Consider the following 24,250-nt stretch of genomic DNA (forward strand, 5'->3'; position numbering starts at 1 on the left):
AGATATTAATTTTCAAAGTGTCCGACGAAATGCATGGGCGTTCCAGTTAACTTTCTGAGGAAAATGCTGTTTTATGCATTGAAGCACAAAAGTAACTGGAACACCAATGCATTGCATTGGACACTTTGAAAATTACTTTCTCAAAACTGGTTCAGTCCTGAGAATTTATTCCAAGTGGATACGCCTTCCAAACTCAGTGGTTATGATTCGTAGATTGAAAGATGTGCCATAAAATAATTAATTAATAGGTTAATTAGCATAATTATGTTAAATATTCAATTAGGCATTGTGATTTCTCGTGGAAGTAATGGCCACCTCATTGAGTAGTTTAGATCAAAGATTATAATTGTGCTATCTGCCACAGGCAAATTTTAAAAATTTGGTGCAGCTAAAATGAAACACCCTGTATATGGTTTGTCAAGTGTGCATTTACACTAAGCTCATCAGCGGCTTACAAAAGCTATCTCAAGGCTAGGCCTGTCAGCTCACTATTGTGTTTAAGCACGAGGCTCAGATATCAGGCCCACAGAGTTTAGTGAAAAGCTGAAAAACTTATAGCTCAAGAAGCTTAAGGAAAAGGTACAAGAGACTGACGACAGCGCATTGCAAGCAGTGCTTCGTCGCAGTTTCGCAAGAACTTAGAGCACTTGATGAAGGCACAATTGCTGTGCATCCCTTCCTGACCTGTCATAGGAAGCATGCAGCAACTAAATGGGGCGCAATGAACTGTGACGGAAGCACCAATATTAGACGTACCAGCGTTACTCAGTGCGGCCTTCCCCAGCGCTCCACATACATTTCCATTTGTTTGTCCACATCAGATCACATTCAATGCTGTCAACAGTCTTAAGAAAAGACAAATTTCGGCATGTGTGTATCGAAAAGTTCCTTACTGGCTCAAATATCGACTAAGGGATAAAACTGGGACGAAGGGGCCAGGTTTTCGATGTGCAAGAGGATTGCGAGAGCCACTAGTCGAGCATTCTGAATGGAAGGTGCTTGCGACATAGGAATTTCAACAAGTGTATGGTATCATTACAACAGTTTATAAGCGCTTTTTCCGCCTACTTGAATGCGAACTTGGAAGAATGTTGGTTTCTCGGTGCCCATTTGAAGTCCCGAACACATAGACTAAAATAATTTCGATACACATACGTGTACACGCAAACTACTAGCGCACAGCTGATCGTGCCTAATACTCATGCAATTCTGCTGCTACAATGAATGTTTGCGCTACGTGCTTAAACTTGGAAGCATGTACAAGAAATGTTATTTCACGTCAAAATATAAAGTACACTGGCTGTTTACACATGAAGAAATCTTATAGGAATGCGAAAAAAATGTCTGGAGTACTGAATTGTTTACAGTACGTTCGGCCTTAACATTAGCACTTTCCAGGTCACATTTCTTTTCCCATAAAGTGCATATTTCAGAAGTACAGAAAGTTGGGCGAGTTGGTATGCATCCATATTTAAGCAAGTTCCAAGCAGCGCAAAATGACGCAAAGGGCAGAGAAAAAAGACTGGACAAGTGACAAGTATATTTACCAGTACAAGGACAAGCATATGTATCACTTGTTGCTTCAACAAACTTCCGCAGATAGTGCAGCACTTGTCAATTCTGTTTTCTCTACCCTTTGTCTACGTCATTTTGCGCTTCTTGGAACTTTCTTAAATACAAGTGCATATTTCTTTAAATAACGAGCACCATAAATGTAAATTCAGTGCACCGAGGTAAGTAAGGCAACGGTTAATCAAATTGTGGGGTTAGACGTCCCGAAACTGTACAGTGAGTTATGAGCGACACTGCAGTGGAGGGCTCCAAATTAAATTTGACCCCTGGGGTTCTTCAATGTGCATACACAGCATGGTACACGAGGATTTTAGCATTCCACACCCATAGAAATGTGGACGCCACGGCAGGGACTAAACAACCACTGAGCCTCCACAGCAGGAACAAAGCAAAGTTCAAGTCAAGAATCGGTTATGGTGAGATCCGGGAGAGGGTAGTGCAGTGCAAAAAGATAAAATTTAAATTAAATTGTAGGGTACTACATGCAAGAACCACAATCTGAATATGATGCACGCCATAGCGGAGGACTCCAGATTAATTTTGACCACCACCTGGGTTTCTTTAACGTGCACCCGATGTGCAGTACACGGGCATTTTTGCATTCTGCCCCCATCGAAATGCGGCCACTGGAGCTGAGATTTTATCCTGCGACCTCATGATTAGCAGCGCAATCCTACAGCCACTAAGCCAAGCGGTATCGAAAAATATTGAATTAATGGGATGCAAACTGAACTTAATGCAATACGGCAAGTTGTGATCAGGTTATAAGCGTGCGCATGCAGGCAGTATGACGTCAACAAAAGTACATTTCACTTGACATACACTGCATCCACCACTCTGTGTCAAGGAAGCATGGTCAGGTCAAGAAATGAAAAAATTCATTTCCAGTGAGCAGTTAAATTAATTATTCAAGCAACCAACAATGCAACAATTTGTGAGTGACATTAAAAAGCTTTAGCTTGTTTATGCTTTGTATAAATACCATGTATACAGTGTAAACATATACTGCAGTAACAACACTGGTAATATCTTTTAACACTTTGTCCAATACCCGTGACCCGTGAAATGTTCTTTTGTTGCACAGGTATTCTCATCGAAGCAATTAACAAAAGGGACTGCATGTTGTCAATTATATTGCATCACTGCCGACACTTTACAGCAGGAGATGAAGATGATAAGTACATATGGTCAGTTACTGTAATAGCAACTCTGTGTCTTCTCTGGTTAAAATCTGTGCCACCAACCCAGCTGCACATTTATGCCCCCTGTTACCCAGCTTTCCAAGAAGGACACTCTCTATTACGAAGCTGCAACGTAAGTGTAGTGCATTGGCTGCAACAACATTCATGACAGACGCCTTTGGTTTGTCCCGCATGGCGACGCCACCATCATACCACACGCAACTACCTCACAACACAGATCACCTTATACCTCGGTTATGGTTGTTATGGTTGGCACAGATAAATGTAAGAAGAATCGAAGAAAGAGACACAACACAGAGCATTCATTCACACGCTACCTAAACTTCTTACTGTTGTTTTAGGGCACGAATATAATACCGTAGCAATGCAGGGAGCTTCAGGATACATTTCCGTCAATGCCTCGTGAGCCCTGATCAATTGCACATGGGGTGGAAGGTTGTCTGCTCATGCTCTGCTGCATCTTAAACAGCAGTCAATAATAGACTGCGTCACAGCTGCACTGGAACCTCTTCTTGTGGGGTAGAGCGTGAACTTCACCAGTGTAAAGACCATGCCGGTTCTCACTCTGCGCAGGCAGACTTTGGCCACTTGTCCATATCCTTGCGGAATGGAGTCAGGTTCTTCTGGCAGCAGGCATTTAAGCACAGCCATATATTGCGCTTTTGCCTTTCTGCTGCATTATTAATGGTTGTGCTCTTCTTCATATGGATTGGTCGGACTCGGGAAGGAAAACATTTATTCATTCGTCCATTCAGGCTATTCACTTATATCAACAATGACCGTTTTATTTAATGGATATGTTTTCTTGCAACAGTACTCCCTTGCAATTTTTTAACAATATCAAGTGAGCTTCGACCGGACGGCGTGTCAGCACCCTTGTAGCAGCGAGGGATGGCGGGATTGGCAACTTTTTGTGCGGTCGTGCAAGGCGAATTATAGTTCCAATGTATTCTGCTGCGCTGTTCGCTTCAGGAGTACCCCTCACCGCTACAAGACCACTGACACGCTGTGCGGCCAACAGTCGCATGATATTGTTAAAACATTGCAAGGGTGTACGTGCTGCTGCAGGGTCCAATCAGTCGATGTGATGCGAGTAAGCCTACACATATACAGCAAACCCTGTTACTCGAAATTGCAAAAACCAGGGGGGGGGTTCGAGATAAGCAGAGGAGATTGGAGATAAACGAATTTACGAAAATATAGGCCACTGGCCGCGCATAGACCGTGGAGTAGCGCGCGTATCCACAAGCAAAAACTCGGGGCACGGCGAATAAGCACACTGACGACGCTACGCGCATGCATGCATGCATGTTGCGGAGGTCACTTGTACCTTAATTCTCGCACTTCGTCAAGGGTCAGAGCGACACTCCTCCCGCATAATCAATGAGATCGCAGCTGGCCGTGAACGGTGGACGGTAAGGGTGGCATGGAACGAAGCGGAATTCGCACAAACTTGCGATCCTGTCACTTTTTTGGCGATATCGCAGCTGCGCACAAAGTATATAAATCATGCGTAATGACTTTTTCACAATATTTCCGCAGTCGAGATATCCGGAGTACAACGCAAAGTATTTCGAAATAAGAGATGAAAAATACACGAAGTTGACACCGAGCTAGGAAAAAAGTTCGACTTAACCAATATTTCACGATATCAGAGTTCCGAGTTAACGAGGGCTTACTTGTATAAGGCTGTCTCATTTTCATATACAGTACACAGTGGAAGTCAGCAACAGCATGAGCGTAGGTGCAAGTATACGGTGACAGTAGTCTCTAAAAGGCCAGATTTTGCAAGGACTGCTTGCAATGCTGATTGCCCTGAATTGTCACAGGCTCGTTCGTCACTACGCCTTCGTTACCAGCGGAATCGATAAGTTTTACAAACTGGTCTAGGCGCTTTTTTTTTTTAATTATGAAGTTTTACGCGCAAAAATTACGATCCGAGGGCACGGATGACAAGAATTGATTCGAAGGAAAAGAATCGTTGCAGCACAACCGCATGCTCTGCGAACGATGTACGCCAAAAGTGTCGCACAGAATCTCCTAAAGTTACTGCGCGCATTGTTAAGAACTTGGAGAACTATTAAGAACATATATAAAATCTTGAAACCGGGTTTCAGAGGAGTTTCGCCGCGACCGTTCGTGGTTTCGGAATCGTGAAGCTACAAACCACCACGGAGCCGCAAACAACGCAGACGAGAAAAGAATACACTTGTGCGTCGTGCACTAACCTGCTACTCGAAATTCAGCCTTTCAATTAGAACTGTTTACTCACGCTCTTACATGTTCTTGGCCGTATTCGAAGACATTAGTAAGCGCGCAGCAACTAGAAGTTGCAGTTCCCGCGCACAGCACGGACATACTCCCTAATTATTCGCGCCTTTCTGTGTTCCCGTTCCTGCCCTTCAGTCGCTTCAGTGGCACTACAGGTGGCGCTAAAAAACGTCTCGATCGGGACAGTGAAGGCAAAATAGACTTTAAGCGGGTAGAAATAACCAAACAGAAATTATCTGATTGTGGCTAAAATCAAAGCAGGGGTGAAATTTCACTCACCACAAAGTACAAAATATGTTAATAGTCATGGCTAGGTGGCGTATGCCATCGCCCGATTTAAAGGGTTCAGCCTCATCCATCCAGCTATCCACCGTCTCAATCATAGAGTTTCTCACTATATAAACTCTATAATCTCAATAAAAGTTCTGTTTGGGTTATTCAAATTATGTTTACAGAAACAATAAAAACATGCAATAACGTTATAATCAATAATCCTAATATTTTTCACAAACATGAAGTAGAGTATTTTTGCTTATGTGTAAAGTAAATTTTATTAATTACGGTGAGTTTGGCAGATTGCGTAAGTGCTCATATGGCAAGTTGACAACATTGGTCAGAGTGTGAGGAAAGCAACATGGAGGTTGAAAACGTCGAAGAAGCTCCTGTACACAAACGAAACATCTCGCAGATAAAAAACAAGAAGAGGAGGCTCGAGGAATACCTGAAGCTCAAGCGAGCCAAGCAGAAGGCAAGCACTGATCGCACCTTTTTCTCGTGTCAGCGCTCACTGACCGCATTATCGCGGTTACAAAATCCACGTGGCCAGTCGGTCGCGATTGAATGAAACATTTGGACGTCACTTGTAGCTGGGAGCAAGGCAGCTTACTAATGCTTATCAAGTAGTCGATCACTTAGTGATCGAAGCTTGTGCCTGATACTGTCAAAGTTGTTTTCCCGACGTCTCGTGGACGAAGTAACCGTATATAATCAGACGGATTCCACTTTTTTCTACATATCACAAGTCACCACTCGTTTTCATGTCGCTTGGGTTTCCAACTGAAACGTGACTTTGATGATTGGTCATTGCTTGGATCTCCTCTACGCGCACGTATGTGGATGCTCGTGTACAGGTCGGTTTGGTTGTGATCCATTTTGCGTATCGTTTATCGACCCATTTAGCATACGCGAGGAGCTGAGTTCTAAAATCATTTTCCACAATGTTGCAGCTCAAGCGCCAAGCGCAGAAAAAACGTCGAAAGGAAGCTGAAGCCCTTGGTGAAAATGTAAGATTTCTCTCTCTCTCTCTCTCTCTCTCTCTCTCTCACTCACTTTTTCCTTAACATTTAAGCTGCCAGCAGCTGTTTATGTCTTCATACACTCATTCTCCAACCTCTTTACCCAGGCACCTCCAAAGCAGACGCCGCGTACCATCGAAAACACCAGGGAACCGGATGACACCATGGTACAGGCAGATGATGAAGAGGTACATATCCATAAAACACACTACCTTTGCTTCTTTGTTAAACTCATTGGTCTGGTAGAAAACACACAGCCACTACTGTATATCGCTTGCAGGTCCAACTGGATGAAGCGATGGACGAAATGGCCACCTACTTCCGGAAGGAATATGTCCCTAAGCTGCTCATCACCACGAGTGACAACCCACACACAGTGAGTTTGGAGAGGACACAGCGCAATCACATTTCTTTCATCGCTACATGAGTTTGGAGTTTCTGTGTGACAATCTTTTGGTGTTTTAGGGTATCAGCTAGTTTTTCTGTTTCGATGTGCCGGGATATGGGGGGAGGGGATGCCAACAGCGCTATGCCTTGGCACACCGAGCCCCGTGGTTGGTTCACACCTTGTGCTTGCCAACTCGCACCTTTATGGTCAACCTGTATGGTGATTTCTTCCGTCATAAGGTTAATTGTCATATTGTGCCACATAGTGCATCTCATATGGCTTCTCTAGCATTCAAGAAATTGAATGGTAAATATTAAGAAGCTGCTGAGCATTGAGAGTTCAGCAAGTCAGTAACTTGCTATAATGTTTTGTGTACAACGGTTACTATTATAAGAATAACATGCTGCAAGTTCACGCTTGTCGCACACAGCAACTAGACCATAAGCCTTTGGCAGATTGCACATGCCACATTTGATTGCAATCACTGGAAAACAACTCTTGTGTACAATTTTGCCGAGAGAAGCACGCAAAAGCTTATGCACCGTTTGTTAATTTCTTCACAAGATTATATGTGCTAGTTTTTGTATGTTTCAGCATGCTTTAAAATGTTTGCCCCCATTACACTAAAAAATGACCAATGCTGGCACTTTCTTCACCCCGTGCTGACACCCCACCATTGTCATACTGGTCTACTTTTCTTTTAACCAAACCACCTCTGTCCTCAGACAATGCCTATTCCAAGCTATTACTGCTTTATATTAAAACACTTTACTTTCTGGCAAAATGCTTTAGTGTAGTTTAATTTTTATAAATGTGAGCAAGCCAGAGTCATGTTATCTATGGCATCTTTGTCATGTGTTTCTGTGGTGCCTCTTGCAGCGAACCATCAAGTTCTGCCGTGAACTCAAGCAGAGCATACCCTACGCCGATTTCCGGTGGCGCAACCGTTCGCGAATCAAGAAGACAGTCGAGCACGCCATTGAGCGCGGGTACTCAGACATTGCCGTGATCAATGAAGACCGCAGGCACCCCAGTGAGTTGCAAACATCATTCACAAAGTTCATGCATGAAAGTGCAATCACTTGTGTGAGCTGGTGGCTGTATTGTGTGTAACAGTGACTGCTTGATGGGCATCATTTCTCTTTGCTTTCCTTGCTTTCTCTTTTAAATGGAGCACTAATTATGGTAAAATGGTTATGGTATGGTTATACAAAAAACAAAAGTGGGCAAAGGGGGCCACACAGCACAGAAAAATGCTTAACTTGGGCAAAAGTACACAAATTTAGTAATATAAAATGAAAACAACCATTTGCGGAAACAAGTACTGTATTTCCACGTGTAAGGCTCACTTTAGATTGTGAAAAATATCTAAAAAAAATGTTTACTTAGCATCATGGCATACTCGCGTGCTGGTTAAATCTTGAAAGGCGCTGTAAGGTGGCACTAGTCCATGATCGAAAAATAGGTTAGCGACTCTAAATGTGTTTATTGTCGGCTGCCAGCAGTTGCATTTATTTGCATAGCAGTCTGAGTGCAGTACAAGGCATTAGTAAGTAGCTTTAAGCTTGCCTCGGTGTAAAACCCGCACTCAATAAAAATTAAGAACAAAAGAGAAGTCTGGGCCCTACACAACTAAATACGGTATTCAAAGAACACAGCTCTAAATAATGAAAATGACAAGAAAAAGCAAGCAAACCTAATACAATAAACTAGCAACAGCAATAAAGCAAGCGAAGAGTAATCAGTGATGTAAGACCATTAGATTACTAGAACATTGTGATCTCTGTGTCGCGGTGCTCCACCAGGAGTCACTTAGACCACCGCCTTGGTCCAAGGGTCCGAGCCCCAAGGGGGTCAATCAGCTCAGCTGCGTGTGTCCGAAGCGGGCACTTGTTCGGGCTTCACTGGCAGAGAGACGGAGCGCCGCAAGGAGAAGGCCCAGAGTACGAAGGGAGGCGTTTAATTATTAGACTACCTTGACGTTGTCTAACTGTTACGACCTATCGGTGCGGTGCGCATGAGCTGGAGCTCCCGCAAATCAAGGGTGGCACAGCAGTATCAGAGAACGCTGTAACACACCGCTATACAGCACGATGGCTCCCAACAACCGTGCTACCAGGGCAATGTTCCTTCAGCTCAGTACAGCTTCTGGGAGCAACCTGGCACAGTACAACCGCGCGCATGAAGTGAGCCGCGTCTCTTTGGCATAGCCTCCAGAACAGGGGCAGCGAATAGGTGTGCACCCGCCTCGGGTCGCGGACCCTCAGCGGGACTGGTCAGCAGAAGAGCTGCCCGGGAGAATCGGAATTCAGTATGCACCGTTTCAATGTATGAGAGCTTCTCCCTGCGGCCCCCATTTCTGCGGTCGGCACGAGCCACCAGTAGAGAGGGGGGACATGGGTTCCCACCCAAACAGACCCGTCAGGTGAGCTCCTGGTCTGTGTGGGGGCGTACAGCAACAAGTGTTTTACAGTCCCGCTGCTGTACGGCGCCCTCCGAGGAAAGAGAGAGGGAAAGCGGTGGCCCGCGCGTGCTAAGTTCGAAAGCGACTTTGCCACGATGCAGCCCCTGAGCCCGAAACGTGCTGCGCTATGGCACCACAACGAAATGGACAAACACAATCCCCACAACATTAATTTGTACATTTTATACCATCAGCAAACACTCTAGTTCTTGAGCAAAGAAGGAGCAAGTCTTATAGTTATCTAGATGAGCTTTATGGGACGATGAGACTTTGTTGCATTTGTATATATTAGGCTTACTTCTGAAGAAAAAGGCAGATTTCAATAAGCAATGTCAAAGTCTCCGACATCACAGAAAGCTGTATCACAAGTTTCAAGGTAGTGTCACCACCAGTTTTGCCTTTCTGCATCAACATGTCTCTGCTGGTAGAGCTAAGGTAATTGGTGTTACAGAAGTGTAATTGAAAAGTCTACCTTAACGTTACTTTTTAATGTTCTTTCAGAACTGGTTATATACCCCATTATATATAATCATGTCAGCCTAACATAGTATGTATGTGATTTTGATGCAGTAAAAGACATCAGAACACATTAGGAAATTCTTTCACGAGGACAACTCAGCTTCACAATTTCATGTCGGAGCTTCTGTGAGTTATCTTGCATTAGTTTGCTTAGAACTTAACATTGTATACCCTTGCTGCCTCCCAGATGGACTCCTCTTGACACACTTACCAGATGGGCCAACTGCATACTTCAGGATAAGCAATGTGAAGTTCTGCAAGGACATCAAGGTCAGTGATCTAGCACCTTATCAAGTACAAAGAATGCACCTGTACAGTCACGAGCAAACAGTCTGGAGGCCTTCAGATCTGCAGTGTGGAGCCTCTCAAGATCTGCACACATGAAATCAGAATCCAGTACGCTGTTGGGAGGTGTGCCATTCCTTTTGTCACAACCACTCCTGCTGGCTTAGCCATTTGATGTTTACAGACAGCAATATGCCTCAAAATTAATGAGCAGGACTGTGGCCTTTCTAACACCATCACTCGTCGCACATGCAGTGAATGGCAGCCGTTTATGGTTCACCTGCTCACATGGGCATGTTCACGCAGGGTCGTGCTGCGTACAGTGCGCACCGTCCGGAAGTGATCCTGAATAACTTCAACACAAGGCTGGGCCATTCTGTGGCACGCATGTTGGCATCACTGTTCCATTATGACCCCGAGTTCCAAGGGCGCCGGGTCGTCACCTTCCACAACCAGAGAGACTACATCTTCTTCCGGCACCACAGGTTGGTCGTCTGTAGCTAGCACAGGGAGCAACCGTGCTCAAGTGATTGGCATCAGTGCCTCGGTTGAGTTTGTTGGGCATTTGAAAAGGCACGCATTTATGGACGCAGGTACGAGTTCAGGAACGCTGAGAAAGTAAGCATCCAGGAGATTGGACCCCGGTTCACGTTGCGGCTCAAGAGCCTCCAGAAGGGGACCTTCGACTCCAAGTTTGGAGAGTACGAGTGGGTGCTCAAGGTGAGGGCTGCATTCAGCAGGAAATTTATTGTAGTATACCATTCTCACGTGGGTACTTTTGGGCATGCTTGAGTCGAGCTCAGTTCAAGTTCAGTCATGCTTGAACCAATCTTGCTTTAATTGTCCAGTTAGGTCATTGCGCTGAATCACGCTGCCATTTCTAAGCACTCGCGCACTGTTTCTTGCGGCTGCTGCTAAGCTATTCGCAAGTGACAGTGCCTGGGTTTGCCAAGATAAGAACAACAGTGTTACTTACAGGACCAAGAGTGGACTTGGCAGCGCTAGAACACATACAAAAAAAAGAAAGAAAATGGGGAGACAAGGGGAGAGAGAAGAAAACTAATGGAATACAGGTGCTTTTAATGGATGAAGTAATTAATGGGGCCTACAAACATTGAATGACCGTGTGGCATCTCCATACCTGTTTCACTTTGAGACAATGACCAATGTGATAATGAAACCAGTGTGGCACTGAGCGATGCATTACGGCACACTTGTACAGGAGAGCATATTTTTTTGTTATTTGTTTTGTACCCTTTCCCATTTCTTTTCATGCACTTTAGTGTATTTGCCCATGGAGAGAATGACTTTGAACCTCTCGAGTGTGTCCAAAGAAAGCACCCATCACTTTTTTTTCCTCGTGCAGTGTAGTATTTTGAGAGGCACAGAGAAGGTCAAACGTCAATCTCGTGAGCTCTTTTATTTTAAGCAGGAGGATGTGAATCTGTTGTATCAATAGTCGGTACAATTCATTGTGAAATGCCATTGTATCTGAATGCAAGTTCAATATCCAGGGTCCTGTATTTGAATTATGACCGAAATCTGATAGTTGTAACTGGTTGTTAGTACTTGTGATCATGACTGTAAGGATGCAAGCCCCAAGTTAATGACATCATAGGGTTCCTCAGTCACATTTCAGAACAGCTGCCTGAAACGTGCTTAGAGAGGAATAAGCACACCCCTTGGTTTCTTTTCCCTGTCATTATTTTAGGTGTTAAGCTGAAGGATAACTTGGCAGTCAATTTGATACCGGCTCAACCACTAGCTTGCTTCCATATCAGCTGAATTCATCTTCATGTTTTCTACAATATGTTTGCTGGCCGTTAACTTGCGAACGACCTGCAAAATAGGCTTCCAAGGATGTGATGAAAGACCTGGTTGGCCGATTAGCGAACTAGTATTGGTAACTTGTCAGTCTTTCTGTCGGAGCAGAATGCCGGTTTAAACTTATTACATTTGTGCTTTCAACTTTTTCAGAGACACGAAATGGAGACTAGCCGGAGAAGATTTTTCCTCTAATGAAGACTGCCACAAATGCAAATGTTGTCATCAATGTTGTCTTCAGGACAGGGCCAATTTCCAAGTCCCCTCTAATGATTGGTCCCTTACAGTCCACATAAGTCATATCTGTGACCTGCTGATTCACAAGAAGAACATGACTTATGATGTCTTGGTGCCACTGAAGGAACCATTGTGTTATGAACATTGTTCTCCCAGAGGTGCTGACTGATGATGCCACCTCCTGTATTTCACACTGAGTGCAGAATAGCAAAGTTGTTCTGAAGGGTCACTCCCCGTCAATCTTTATTTTAAAAACACCGAGAGCAAAGAACTGTTTTCACTGGAACAACCCGACACCACCATGTGGTCCTTCAAGACACTTTCACCAACATGGCAGTAAGTTGCCTTGAAAGTAGCATCAAAGCACTCAAACAGTCTGTGTGTAAACAAAACCACAGCGTATTTGCCCGGAATGTTCTGTGGTCAATTGTCCCTCCGGAACAACTTGTCTGTAGGAAGCATCATGCATGCTTCAGTCCTGCAAATCCAGCTGTAATCTAGAGGTGGAAGGCCCCTGTCTTCACTTCCTCTTGGAATCATCAGCAGGTGCCAGGAACCGTTTCCGTTGCTTCAGCAGGTGGCCGAAGAGCTGGGGGAAAACTGAAATAGGAAAGTTATAAGCATGAAAATTTTAGATAAAACAACATTTGGGCAATGTTCACACCACATTAGCATGAAAAGAGATTGCAGTCAACCATTTCCTCGTATGCAAAATGCTTGCATAAAGCCTCTTGTGCAAGGCACAAGGCTAGCCTTACATGGCGAAAGGCGAAGTGTGCGCTCAAACTGGGAAGCAAAACATTTGTGATTGAATTGCTGTGGCACACACTCTTTCCCGATTTCCCAGCAAAGATGATCTGTGCATGTGTAGTAAATGCTTGCAGAGTCTCACACAAATCCTATGCAGCGTTATGCTATCAGCATCAAAAGCTTAAGGGGTGCGGAATCTGATAAAAAGCTTAATGTATTTTATTTTTGTAGCCTGGGCATGCTGTATGGCATTCGGACTTCCAGCCTGTGCTAGTAGAGTGTGAGAACCAGTGCAAGAAATGCAGACAAACTTATAGCTTTACCAGTTTTTAACCATACTTGGCTGTAACAATGAGCAGCTTTTTTACAACCATTTACTACAATGTTCCCGTGCCGCATTATTGGCTCTAACATTAAATCTGGCTACTGTATGTATGTGCCAAAAAGAAAGGTGAAACCCAGAAAAAGAAAAAAATGCAAGCTGCTTTGCTACACCCGCCTTTGTGCCGCACAGCACACCTTTGTTGCCCCTCTTTAGTCTCCCTTCCACCCCTCCGACGTCGGCGAGACAGTGAAATGGCTGCATCTGTCCCTACTTTGTAAAATGTCTGCATACAGGGTCTCAAGGTACACAAAGTGTTTTATCCACCCCTCAAGTTATTTGTACTCAACGCATTTCTTTGGCCACAAGAATTCCCACACATGCACAACTCACACTTTTGACTGTATTTAATTTCAGACTGCACTTGTACACATACTTTCCAGAAGAGCATAGACTTACAGGGCAAGTAGGAGGCAATGACAAGGATGACGAATATGTAGTAATCAAAGGAGAAGTTGAGGTGGTTTGGCAGAGAGTACGTGAAGAGGCCCCGCTTGCGAATGTACGGCAAGGCCGCCACCATTGTCACAATCTCGCCCTGGGTAGAAGAGTGGAGAATAGTGCTTCAGTACACCCGGCTTCGAGCAGTCCAGTAAGGCTACCAGAATGCTAGGTGGATGTTGAACAGAAACGAGACTTGCAACTATCGCGACACTTACCGACACGCCAGTTGGGTACAGCACCAGAAAGAAGGAGTATCTGCAACAAATGAGAAATACAAACATGTAATGGACAATGGGGAAGAAGTGAAAAAAATTGGTGTTTCCACTACGGAAAATTAAAAGAAAAGGAAAAAAAGAAGCACCTTCGCCCTTTCCCCCCCCCCCCCCTGATGTGTGCAAATCCAAACACGCTCGTACATCACAGACAGGAAAGCTGTGCATAGAGGAGTTCACACTCTCTTCGAAAACATCATAGGGGTATGTTTTTGCCGCTGCGCGAAATCTACCAGACCTTGCAAATGCTTCACTATACCCTAGTCTTTTTCACATGCTTCACTATGTATATCAAAGCTCAGTACTTCAATACTCTCTGCTATATGTGATGCACATTTTTTTATGATGCGCCAGCTACAGTATAGACCACTTATAATGTAACCGCTTATAGTGCAGGACCGGATATAATACGGGCTATTCAGACTCCCGTTACTTTTCCCATAGCACTCTATGTATAGGCGTATCGCTTATAGTGCAGTTGCGGGACACGAAATACCGGTTACAGTGCGCTTGCCTGGAAGTTCGGCAGTCAACCTAGACGGCAAACGCTCCCCTCAAGCCACAAATACCGTATTTACTCAAATCTAATGCGCACTTTTTTTTTTCGATCAAATGGGTCCAAAAATTGCGTGCGCGTTAGAATCGAGTATGACCCTAAATCTGCATTACCATATAGCCGTCGGCATTTCAAAATGGCCGCCTCACACGCGCGTTGAGCCTAGCTACCGTAGTTTCCTCCATGTGCTGCAGTACACATGCTTGGGCAATAGTCTACCGTCTGTCTTCACGTTCTCTGCGTCGCTCTATCAGCATTAAGTACCGAGTTCATCATGATGCCGCATGACCATGTGTACGGAGACGGACGGAAATCGGGCCGGGCCGCATCATGGGCGTTCGGAGAATCCAAAACTTGCGTTCGGGACTGGCGCAAACAGAAGGAGAGGATTTTCGCCAGCAAAGCAATGCGGAACGGTTTAAGTGGACCGAAGCAGGACGTAATCTGCGACGATCCACTTCGGCGATACGATCGCCTTGGCCCTATCTTGAAAGCAATCTGCGATGGGAAAACTCAGCCGTGTGCCGTGTTTTCGCCGCTTATAGGTCACGTTGAAGCGAGAGGCATGATAGCACGAAGGTCAACTCGCTCGCCGCACTTCGTCATTAGAGTGTTTTGACAGTTCGTTTCCGTGCTCAACGAGCGAGATGTGTTCATGTTTGCTTCTGCATGCGTGACGCCGTGCTTGTTAATTTATTTAGTAAGCGAATACAGAACCTAGAGCATGGTGACAGCGACGGCAGAAATGCGCCTGGAATGTCCATTATCGCAATAAAATAGTTGTTTTGGTTATAGTGCGGATATTCGTGACTCCGGCAACTTACGTTATAAGCGGTCTACACTGTATATCAAAGACAGTGTACAACATGCACTGCATGCGAGTGTGAAATGTCATACATCTCAGGCATGCAACACACTATCACTTCCCCCTATCGCCGATAGCGGAGCACAAAAGAATGATCACCTGCAAAATAAGTTGACCCTGAATGCCGAGTGCAAAATTTCAATCTGGTCTGAACCAACTACAGGAAAATAAACACTCATCCACAGAGCAAAGTACCTGCTCCAGGTAAAGCAGGGGCTGTACTCCTGGTTGACCACTTTCAAGGGTATATTCCACATTTGCTCCACAAAGCGTCAATGTCCTAAAGAATCGTATTTGAGCATAATGCTGGCAGTATAACACTGGTGTTTAATGTGCTAGTTTAATTCAATTTAAATTGTTCTCGTAGGCAGGCTAAGAGAGAAATGCATGTGAGATATGGCAAATTCTTGCATCTTGTCATCATTGTTGTCGTTTGTGTCGTGCTACTGTCAATTTCTTGTCATCGTGCTAAGGCTGTTGTGCACTGCATACCTGCCAACTCTCCCGCATTGTACGGGAGTCTCCCGAATTTTTCTCGCATCTCCGGATTCTACGGACGCGACCTCAAATCTCCCGAAAAGTGACCGCCACTTTTTTTTTCTTTTTTTTTTACGGCCTGTAATATAACCATGCAAAAAAGCGGCGCGGGAGCAGTTCGTCACCAGCATGCACCGTGAATCGTGGTAGCGGCCGCCGACACCACCACGAACGCGAGCAGCCGATGGGCGCTGCCATATTGGATTTTCCGGATTGGCTCGTTTCAGGTTGGGTTGAGCGTTTTTAGCAATCCAGTCGTTATATGACCGTGACTGCGCTAGGCTTCAATTGGCTTTGTCAGGCTGTCGAGTGAAGTGTGAATGCTGAACTACTCTTTGTTTCCCTGAGTTTAGTTGGAACGATCGATGGCACTTTCAATAGCCAAGAATAAGTACCGTATTTTCCAGTATATAACTCGCACCTTTGTATAAGACGCACCCCCATCAAAACGGCAGTTTTTCCGGAAAAAGACGTATATAAGTCGCACCGGTGTACAAGACTGAACTGTTCGTTCGGTAAGTGATTTTAAAAAATTACAGCGACGTTTTACTCGGTGAACGCGGGTCACGCGCAAGCGTATGAGTGCCATATATTTCCACTCCAGGCGCATTTCTGCATCGCATGTTCCGTATAAAGTCTAAGGGCGATAACATCGTCTCCGCGCGCCGTATGCTGTATCTGCGAGTGAAAGCCTGCGACGGTGAGCAGAATCGCGCGTAGCTTGCGCAGTGGCGTGTGCTGTATCTTGATAGGAATCCGCAGATGCGACGACTTCGGGGGCGGTCGTCCTCCCGCCGCTTGCATAGCTGCTCCGTCCTTCTCGCACGGCGCTCGGGAACTCTATCACGAAAAGAACCCGGCACCTCGATATCGTGCACAGAAGTCGGAGCAGTTCATTCAAACAGCGCCCTTCGCGTGGCCATAACATCGAATTCGATTTTGACGGCAGTTTTTCAGGGAAAAAAAAAGTATATATGTCACACCATTCTACAAGACGCACCGACGAAAAATTCAGGGAAAAAAAATGCGTGTTATACACCGGAAAATAGGGCACTTGCAAGTATTTCTGAGATCACACACAACTGAGTTTCCGTGCTTTGTCACTTCGTGGAGTCGTGACAAGTATGGACTCTGTACCACGTGCGCCGTTTCGCACGGCGGCAACTTTTTTTTTGGGGGGGGGGGGTAAAAACCTTTTTGACCCCCTTTCCTCGGGCGGTGGTATCCCGAATTTTCATGTTACGAGGTTGGCAGGTATGGCACTGCTTTGCACAGCAAATGGCTTAATGCTGCAAAATACGTCCAATAACCTGTGTCTTTTCTGCATGACGTATCCAGTGCGGCGCCTGATTGGAGATAGAGGCATCCTGTCTGTTGGGTCATGCATTTAATGATCACTGAAAGGGATACACCAAAAGTGATCGACCAAGAGTACAGCTTCAACGCTTAGTTTCCATTTACCTTTTTACCTACAATCGACTTCCGTTAATTCGACCCTAACGGGACCGACGAAATTGATCGAACTACTATCCAGCAGGGAAAATGCCAAAACACCTCCGATTCATTTTGCTGTATTTACCCGATTCTAACAAGCCCCCGAACCAAACGCGCACCAGCTTTCTGTGTGTCCAAAGTAGTAAATTAACATAGAAATGACATTAAAGCTCTTAAACAAAGAAATCTAACGTGCACCCAATTTTCTAACAAGAAAATTGTTGCACAATGGTGGTCGGTTTCCTAAAGTTAACTTCACTGCAATACATTTGCGTTATGTGGCAAAGCTTGCAAACATTGCGAAGGCAGTTTGGGTTCGTATCAGCGAGCAGGCAATTTTCTGCCCAATTTCCTTTTTTAAAAAAAAAGGCACACCTTAGAATGGGGTAAATACCGAAATAAAACATTTTGAGCTACAGTTATTGCTTGAAAAACTTACCAGGACGGGCTGAAAATAGGCGTTTTGGACGAGATGGCACGTGCTCAACGGATAAACTGTCCCTAACCTCTGCCTAGACAGAAAGGGGTCGCCATAGGGTGCCGACTTGCGTGCCGACTTGTAAAGTTCGAATTATACAGCGAAGGCCAATATTAGGATCGAAATAACGAATGCTTGGGCCCATAGAAATGCATGGATGCCGGCCAAGGCCTTTGGCCGGGACCAAAGTAACCACAGTCGAATTAACTAAAGCCTACTGTACTACCACAGTTTCAAACAAATCTGGATCAGAAGTCCATTTTCACTACACGATTTCTTTTTGTGCACAGGATAATGCAGAGTCGTAAGCCTCCTATTAATTTAGTGACAGCATTCTAATGACGTTTTCAACAGCTCGCAACATATACAGCTGAACCGCTATATAATGAATTATCGAATATATAAGTGTTTCCCACCAATATCAGCACGAAATTAACATATGCTTACAATGAATATCGGCTACAACGAAGGTACTTTTGTGTTGCATGCAACTTCATTAACACAAAGTTTGACTGGATGCTGTCAAACACAGCCTGTTGTTGGCACAGACATATAATAAGTTTGTACCTAGCAGCTTCTTGCTAGGAGTGTTTTAGCCTTCCAATGAGAAAACAAAGTGGCACAATCAGACGACATCTCCAATGGGAATACGCAAACAGAAGGCGAAATATTGGCAAAATGTGGTTCACCTGCACCAGGACAGCAGGTATGGGCAAGAGTTGTACAGTGTGGTCCCGTAGAAGGCGTATCGTGTGATCTCTGCCAGGCACCATGCAACCAACAGCATCAGAATGCCGAACTGGTCTTGGCACTGCGCGTGACAGGTTCTCACATCAATAAAAGGCTTGTTCGTATATTTCAGTGTGAATGAACGGTGCGCACTGCAGCATGGACAAAGAACACAGACAGCATAGCAGTTTGTTTCACTCTGCACAGTCAAAAGCACGCATAGCTGCATGTGTCTGTAAGGGTACAAACAACAATAAACAGAAGAGTCGCCTCATAATGTTGCAAGCAAAGCATAATGCCCTACGTGTTTGTTATAACCACATGAATCTGCTAAACCCCACCTGTTGTACACTTTTAGTTAATTGCCCCTATGCTTTCCCTGGCTTTACTGTCTGTTTTCATTATATGGTTGTAAACAAAAAAAGCTGATCCCCTCGGTTCCCCATATTCTTGCTCACTGAGTAGCGCGGGCCTCAAGTTTGGCAGCCTTGGTGCCATAAGGCAGCTTACGGTTTATGTGCCAGTTCCTTGCTCCTAAGTTCACATATTATGTGATGCCTGCAGTTAAAAGGATGTTACACATCCGCCACTATGGCCATGAGTGGTGCTGGCTAACACTCCAAGGGATAATCCTGTGGAGATACACAATTACTCAAGAGTCAAGAGAGTTGACAGGGACACAGCCACCACCATAGTTCAACTGGTATAGCACCACATGCATATTGTGGAATATGTGTGCTTGGCTGCCATCTGCAGCAAGTTGCATTTTCATCCAGTTTCATTTCCTGTTTGCTTATTATTGCTACATTTAAATTAAATTAAAAACTCATTTCTCCTATGCTTTCCCTGGTTTCATTGTTGGTTTCATGTGGTTTTAACTTAATAATAAATTGAGCCCCTCAGTACCCTTTAATCTCCTCACTCACTACAAATTTGACACAAAGCAGGCAAGAGAGGCTAGCTTAAATCAATAAAACAGTGCCAAGCAGTTCAAGAATGGCATTAACAATGGATAGTCCTAGCATAGGAAAGACATACAGGCGTAGATGTATACCAGAGGTCGCTAGACTCAAGCAGCAGTGCTAATGGTGACATCTCATGGTGCCATGTTTAACCAAAAGTGCACAAAACTTTTTATTTCGGAGACCGATGATATGACACTTTTCTGCTTTCATATACATTCCGGCTACGAAATAATCGCCATGAAGATACTTTTTTGTACTTTTTTTTTCATTTTTGAAGATGTCGGGCAACACAAGTGCACTACGGTAGATAATAGCATCCAGGCATGTTCCAGTGAAAGATGCTGTGCAGTAAAAATTTTGAGTGCTGTCACATCCAATAAAAAATCAACAAGGGCAACTGTGCACACGCACCTCAGGCACAGGCACGAGAATGCCCCAGACGACCATGAGTCGCGAGAGGATCTGGATGAGTGTCAAGAAGGCATTGCTGGACACCAGACCGACAAGACAATGGACCACCTGCCGGAAAAAGAAAGACAATGCACAATAGAAAGGGAAGTGTCTTGGCCACATTTCCTTGTCCAGTTAAGAAGAACAAATATACTATGGCCAGTTCCCTTGTCTTTAATTTGGAATCATTTTAGGAGAGTATGTCATGGACATAACTCGAGAAGCACACAGAGAACAACAGGTGATAGAAGACAGAGTTGGGTTGGCCTGCAATGGTTCAAATGAGGGCAATTCAATACTTCGGTCAATACAAACAAACCTCAAAATTTTGGTTAGCCTACTATGTTTTCAATGCAGCTACAGATCTGCTTGGCTCAACTGCTTTCGATTCATTCATACTTCCAGCTTCACAAGGCAGATCAGAATAGTGTTGCCTTCATGGTCAAAGGTGGCTGAGAGGGTCCATGCATGTCCCTTTGTTTCTGCATTCACCCTTTTAGCAGTATTTCAGCAAGTGCTATCTGGGTGTACAGCAATTTATTTTGAAGTTTCCCTGTCTACATCACCATTATCATCGTCATCTGCCTAATTGATGTTCACTGCAGGACAAAGGCCTCTCCCACCAATCTCCATTTACCCTCGTCTTGTGTCAGTTTACTCCACCCTATGGCTGCAAATTTTACTAATTTCATCATACTGCCTTGTCTACATTGCATAGCCACTAGACTGCTCAAACAGCCTTTTCTGAGATGATGAGCTGAAGAAGCAACCTTCCTTCCAGCAACTTGGTTTTTCAAGAATCTTTAAAATGTTCCAAGGTTTCCCAAGTGCTTTTCACTTACAAGGATCCCGTCTGCTTCTAAGGCCCCCAACCTGCAACCAATCTCATGCAGCAAAAATCACCTCCAGACTTGTTCAACTACGAAAGCAGCTCACCTCAAGGAGCGCCAGCGTTTGAAATATCTCAGTGGGACAGGCAACCACCGGCCACACCCCCTTGAAGGTCTGCTTGTGCATCAGGTGCCTGAGTGTGCAGAACAGGATGTAGCTCCATCTGTCAGACAGGAAAAACAAGAAAAACAGGTGTCAGCTGACCATGCCAGCGGAATCTTCAGCATCAAGCCTTGAATGTAAAAACTGCGTTGGAGACTCTGTCCAAGTGCACAATAGTGGAGAAAATAAGCTAGTATTATTGATTGGTTTATTGACTGATTAAATGAATGAATGTCCTACAGCAACACTCGGGCTATGTGAGGTGCCGAATTGCAGGCGCCAGATTAATTCTCTCATGGGGCTGTTTAAAATGCACAATCGTTTTTGCATTCCACTGCCGTTGGAATGCAGCCAATATATAATCGAACACACGACCCCATGCTTAGCAACAGAATGCCATGGCTACTAAGCCCCCATGACGAGATAAGTTGGAATGGTAGATAAAATTTATAAAATAGAAAACAGGTTCTGTTGTTACTAAATAGGCACTTTGTACTAAACAACGGTTTAGTATGACAAAAGATGCCTTTAATGACTTTGATGACCTTGCCAACTCAGGGCCACTGTGTACTCAGGGCAAAGGATGGGATACATAGTTTTCAACAAGTTTGAAGTTACCAGCTATGCTGTTTGCAGCATTGAAGCCGGCGGCATGAACACCTTTATTTGTGATAAAAAAAGGATAAGGTCAAGACCTAGGCACACTGGCAGGAAAAAGCAAATAGGCAAATGAAAGTCTGAATGCAGGTAGACTGTCAATTAGACATGAACAGACACTACTCTCGTTTCAGTATTGTGACCTGGCATAAAATTTGTGGCACAAGAACAGGACATTGACCGCCCAAAGCAGATCACTCAGAAAAGTAGGAACACTTGTTATTGAAACTTCAGCTACAGACAAGAAAGCTACATAAAGACAAATGAAGTAAGAGAGTGACTCAAATTAAATGATGTGAAGTTGCTCAGTTCAGTCGTATGAAGGCAACATTATCTACATTGACTTTTAACCAGTTAGCACGGCATATATATACAGGGTGTTTCAGCGAACACTTGCAAAATTTATTTAAGGTTGCCTGTGGCAGATAGCCCAATTCTAGTTAATGAGCTGGTCTACTCGAAGAGGCAAACATTACTTGCACAAAAAATTGAAATGCATAATCGACTAATGAATAAAAATTAAGTTTTTAACTAATTACCTGATGGCCTGTATTGCAATTTACAAATTGTAGCCGTGGAGTTCGCAAGGCGGATCCACTTGGAATTAATTCTCAGGATGACACCAGTTTTGAGATATTGAATTACCGAACGTTGCGGAGAAAGGCATTGGCGTTTCAGTTAATTTTGTGCTTCAATGCATAAAGCAACGTTTTGTTAAGAAACTAAGTGGAACACCAATGCATTTCTCCGAAAAGTTTGGGAATTAATATCTCGAAACTGCTGTCATCCTGAGAAGTTGTTCCAAGTGGGATGATCCGCCTTGCAAACTCCTCGGCTACAATTTTGTAAATTGCAATATGGGCCATCAGGTAATTGGTTAAAAACATAATTAGTAAACTTTTGTTAATTATTCGATTATGCATTTCAATTTCTTGTGCAAGTAATGTCCGCCTCTTCGAGTAGACCAGCTAATTAACTAGAATTATTCTATCTGCCACGTACAGGCAACCTTTAAGAATTTCTGAAAGTGTTCGTAAACACCCTGATACCGCAAACTGACGGTGAATTCTATAACTGCCCAGCCGCTAAATGACAAGGTGTCTTAAATGTTTTGAACTGCCTTATGCGAGTGTGAGTACTTGCCCGCGTTGCAAACTTGATCCATAGCAAAAGCTATGAGCATGTTCTTCGTTTTATATGAAGTTTTAGAAAAAATATAAAAACGCGCCTTGTCTACTTGTCTCAATCATCGTTTCGTCCTGCACTGAGTCATATTTCATTGTGAATAATTCAATGAAGAATCCACGGTCCGATGTAGTACTAATACTAAAGTGGCTAGGTTGTGCGACCGTAATTCCGCGTTCGTAGTCACATTCACTCGCCCCCGCCTAACACTGTCAACCTCTCCCCATTAATCCTTGAAAAGGCCGCGATAGAGAGAAACGTCTGACCATGGCTCTTTTTCCACGACCGATGCCATCGGTGATACGAGCGCTAGGTCTTATCCATCGCTATCGCACGCTCACACGGTCGAACGAGCGCTCTTTCGAAGCGACGTTATCACCAAGGCAACGCAGGTTGCGGCCGATAGGGGAGCAGCAACGCGACATGCAGGAACTCGAAGAGCTGAGCAGAGAAGCGAACACTTCAGTCGACCACGCAACCTACAGGAAAATGCGAAACACAGCGCGCACATCACAATTTTACCACACGCGGCAGCTCCCAAGGGTGCGTCGCGACGCAGCCCCGTTTAGAGGAAGTAATCACGAGTGCGTCCGTTTTTCCTCCTCAACAAAACGAAAGGCGTAAAGTGTTTGCGCGCGCTTCTGTGGGAATTCTGCAACGGGCAAGGTCGCAGCCAAAGTTTACAGAAACACCTATAAAGGTTGGTGGCAGCGGCCTAAGCAGACATTGTTTTAAAACACTAAAACAGTCGGTTCTAGAGAGTTTGGCCCACAGCAAACAGAGAAGCAAGGAAATGCTGCTCGATATGCAGCCGAAGTTGTTAATACTACGGGATAGCGGTGCGGGACTGCCATTAAACAAACGAAAAACCAGCTTTGACGATACACGGATGTAAACAGATCGCTGTTCCGTGCTGTAGGTTCTCGAACATGATCATGTGTTTGTTCACGCTCGTCGTGTTCGAGCAGCACTGGTTCGAATAAGGCAAGTCAACTGTCTTCGAAATGCGTTATGAGGACTGTCCGGTAGTTAGTGTGAGAATAATATAATCTGTGAAACTCACCCGGCACACTGAAAAAAATTGTACGCAGCCAAGTACAACTTTCCGGCTTCCCCGGGTCCGCGCTTGGACTTCGAAGCGCCGCTCTGCGCCGCCGGTCGAGACATTTTTGGCGAAGATGACTGAACGTAGATCAGCGGCGAAGCAAGCTTGACAAAGTTGTTGGACTAAGATAAATTTAACTTCGCGCTCAGCTTCGAAGCACCCAGCTGGGGCCGGCGCCTGCTACCGAGTTGCTTCTGGCTTGGCTTGACACACGAAGAAGACTCGAGCGCCCTCTTCACAAATAACGGGAGAGAAAGTGGCAAAGAACCGCAAAGAGCAGACGTCACGTAGAAGACGGACCGGTTTTCTCTTTGTCTTCCTTCTACGAGGG

The 24,250-nt window shown here is 44.6% G+C and overlaps 2 protein-coding genes across 2 annotated transcripts; one reads left to right on the forward strand and one right to left on the reverse strand.

The window, feature by feature from the left end:
• The first annotated feature begins 5,645 nt into the window (after positions 1 to 5,645).
• On the forward strand, positions 5,646 to 12,286 carry LOC119433577 (ribosome production factor 1). The gene is made up of 9 exons (XM_037700823.2): positions 5,646 to 5,793; positions 6,272 to 6,328; positions 6,448 to 6,528; positions 6,621 to 6,716; positions 7,608 to 7,761; positions 9,899 to 9,981; positions 10,303 to 10,481; positions 10,590 to 10,716; positions 11,974 to 12,286. The coding sequence occupies exons 1-9, from the start codon at positions 5,680 to 5,682 to the stop codon at positions 12,013 to 12,015; spliced, it is 933 nt and encodes a 310-aa protein (XP_037556751.1). The 5' UTR covers positions 5,646 to 5,679; the 3' UTR covers positions 12,016 to 12,286.
• LOC119433578 (very-long-chain (3R)-3-hydroxyacyl-CoA dehydratase 2) lies at positions 12,271 to 24,186 on the reverse strand. The gene is made up of 7 exons (XM_037700824.2): positions 23,878 to 24,186; positions 20,916 to 21,033; positions 19,941 to 20,048; positions 18,525 to 18,646; positions 13,849 to 13,888; positions 13,589 to 13,727; positions 12,271 to 12,657 (listed from the first exon to the last, which is right to left on the reverse strand). The coding sequence occupies exons 1-7, from the start codon at positions 23,979 to 23,981 to the stop codon at positions 12,578 to 12,580; spliced, it is 711 nt and encodes a 236-aa protein (XP_037556752.1). The 5' UTR covers positions 23,982 to 24,186; the 3' UTR covers positions 12,271 to 12,577.
• Positions 24,187 to 24,250: the final 64 nt, after the last annotated feature.

Source organism: Dermacentor silvarum, chromosome 11, assembly GCF_013339745.2.
Source record: "Dermacentor silvarum isolate Dsil-2018 chromosome 11, BIME_Dsil_1.4, whole genome shotgun sequence".
Classification (NCBI taxonomy): domain Eukaryota; kingdom Metazoa; phylum Arthropoda; class Arachnida; order Ixodida; family Ixodidae; genus Dermacentor; species Dermacentor silvarum.

Coding starts and splice junctions, on each gene's coding strand:
- LOC119433577 (XM_037700823.2), top strand. CDS start 5,680: ATGGAGGTTGAAAACGTCGAAGAAGCTCCTGTACACAAACGAAACATC. Junction 6,329..6,447: donor CTGAAGCCCTTGGTGAAAAT/GTAAGATTTCTC, acceptor CTCTTTACCCAG/GCACCTCCAAAGCAGACGCC. Junction 6,529..6,620: donor TACAGGCAGATGATGAAGAG/GTACATATCCAT, acceptor TATCGCTTGCAG/GTCCAACTGGATGAAGCGAT.
- LOC119433578 (XM_037700824.2), bottom strand. CDS start 23,981: ATGTCTCGACCGGCGGCGCAGAGCGGCGCTTCGAAGTCCAAGCGCGGA. Junction 20,049..20,915: donor AAACGCTGGCGCTCCTTGAG/GTGAGCTGCTTT, acceptor TTTTTCCGGCAG/GTGGTCCATTGTCTTGTCGG. Junction 18,647..19,940: donor TTCTCGTGCCTGTGCCTGAG/GTGCGTGTGCAC, acceptor TGTCACGCGCAG/TGCCAAGACCAGTTCGGCAT.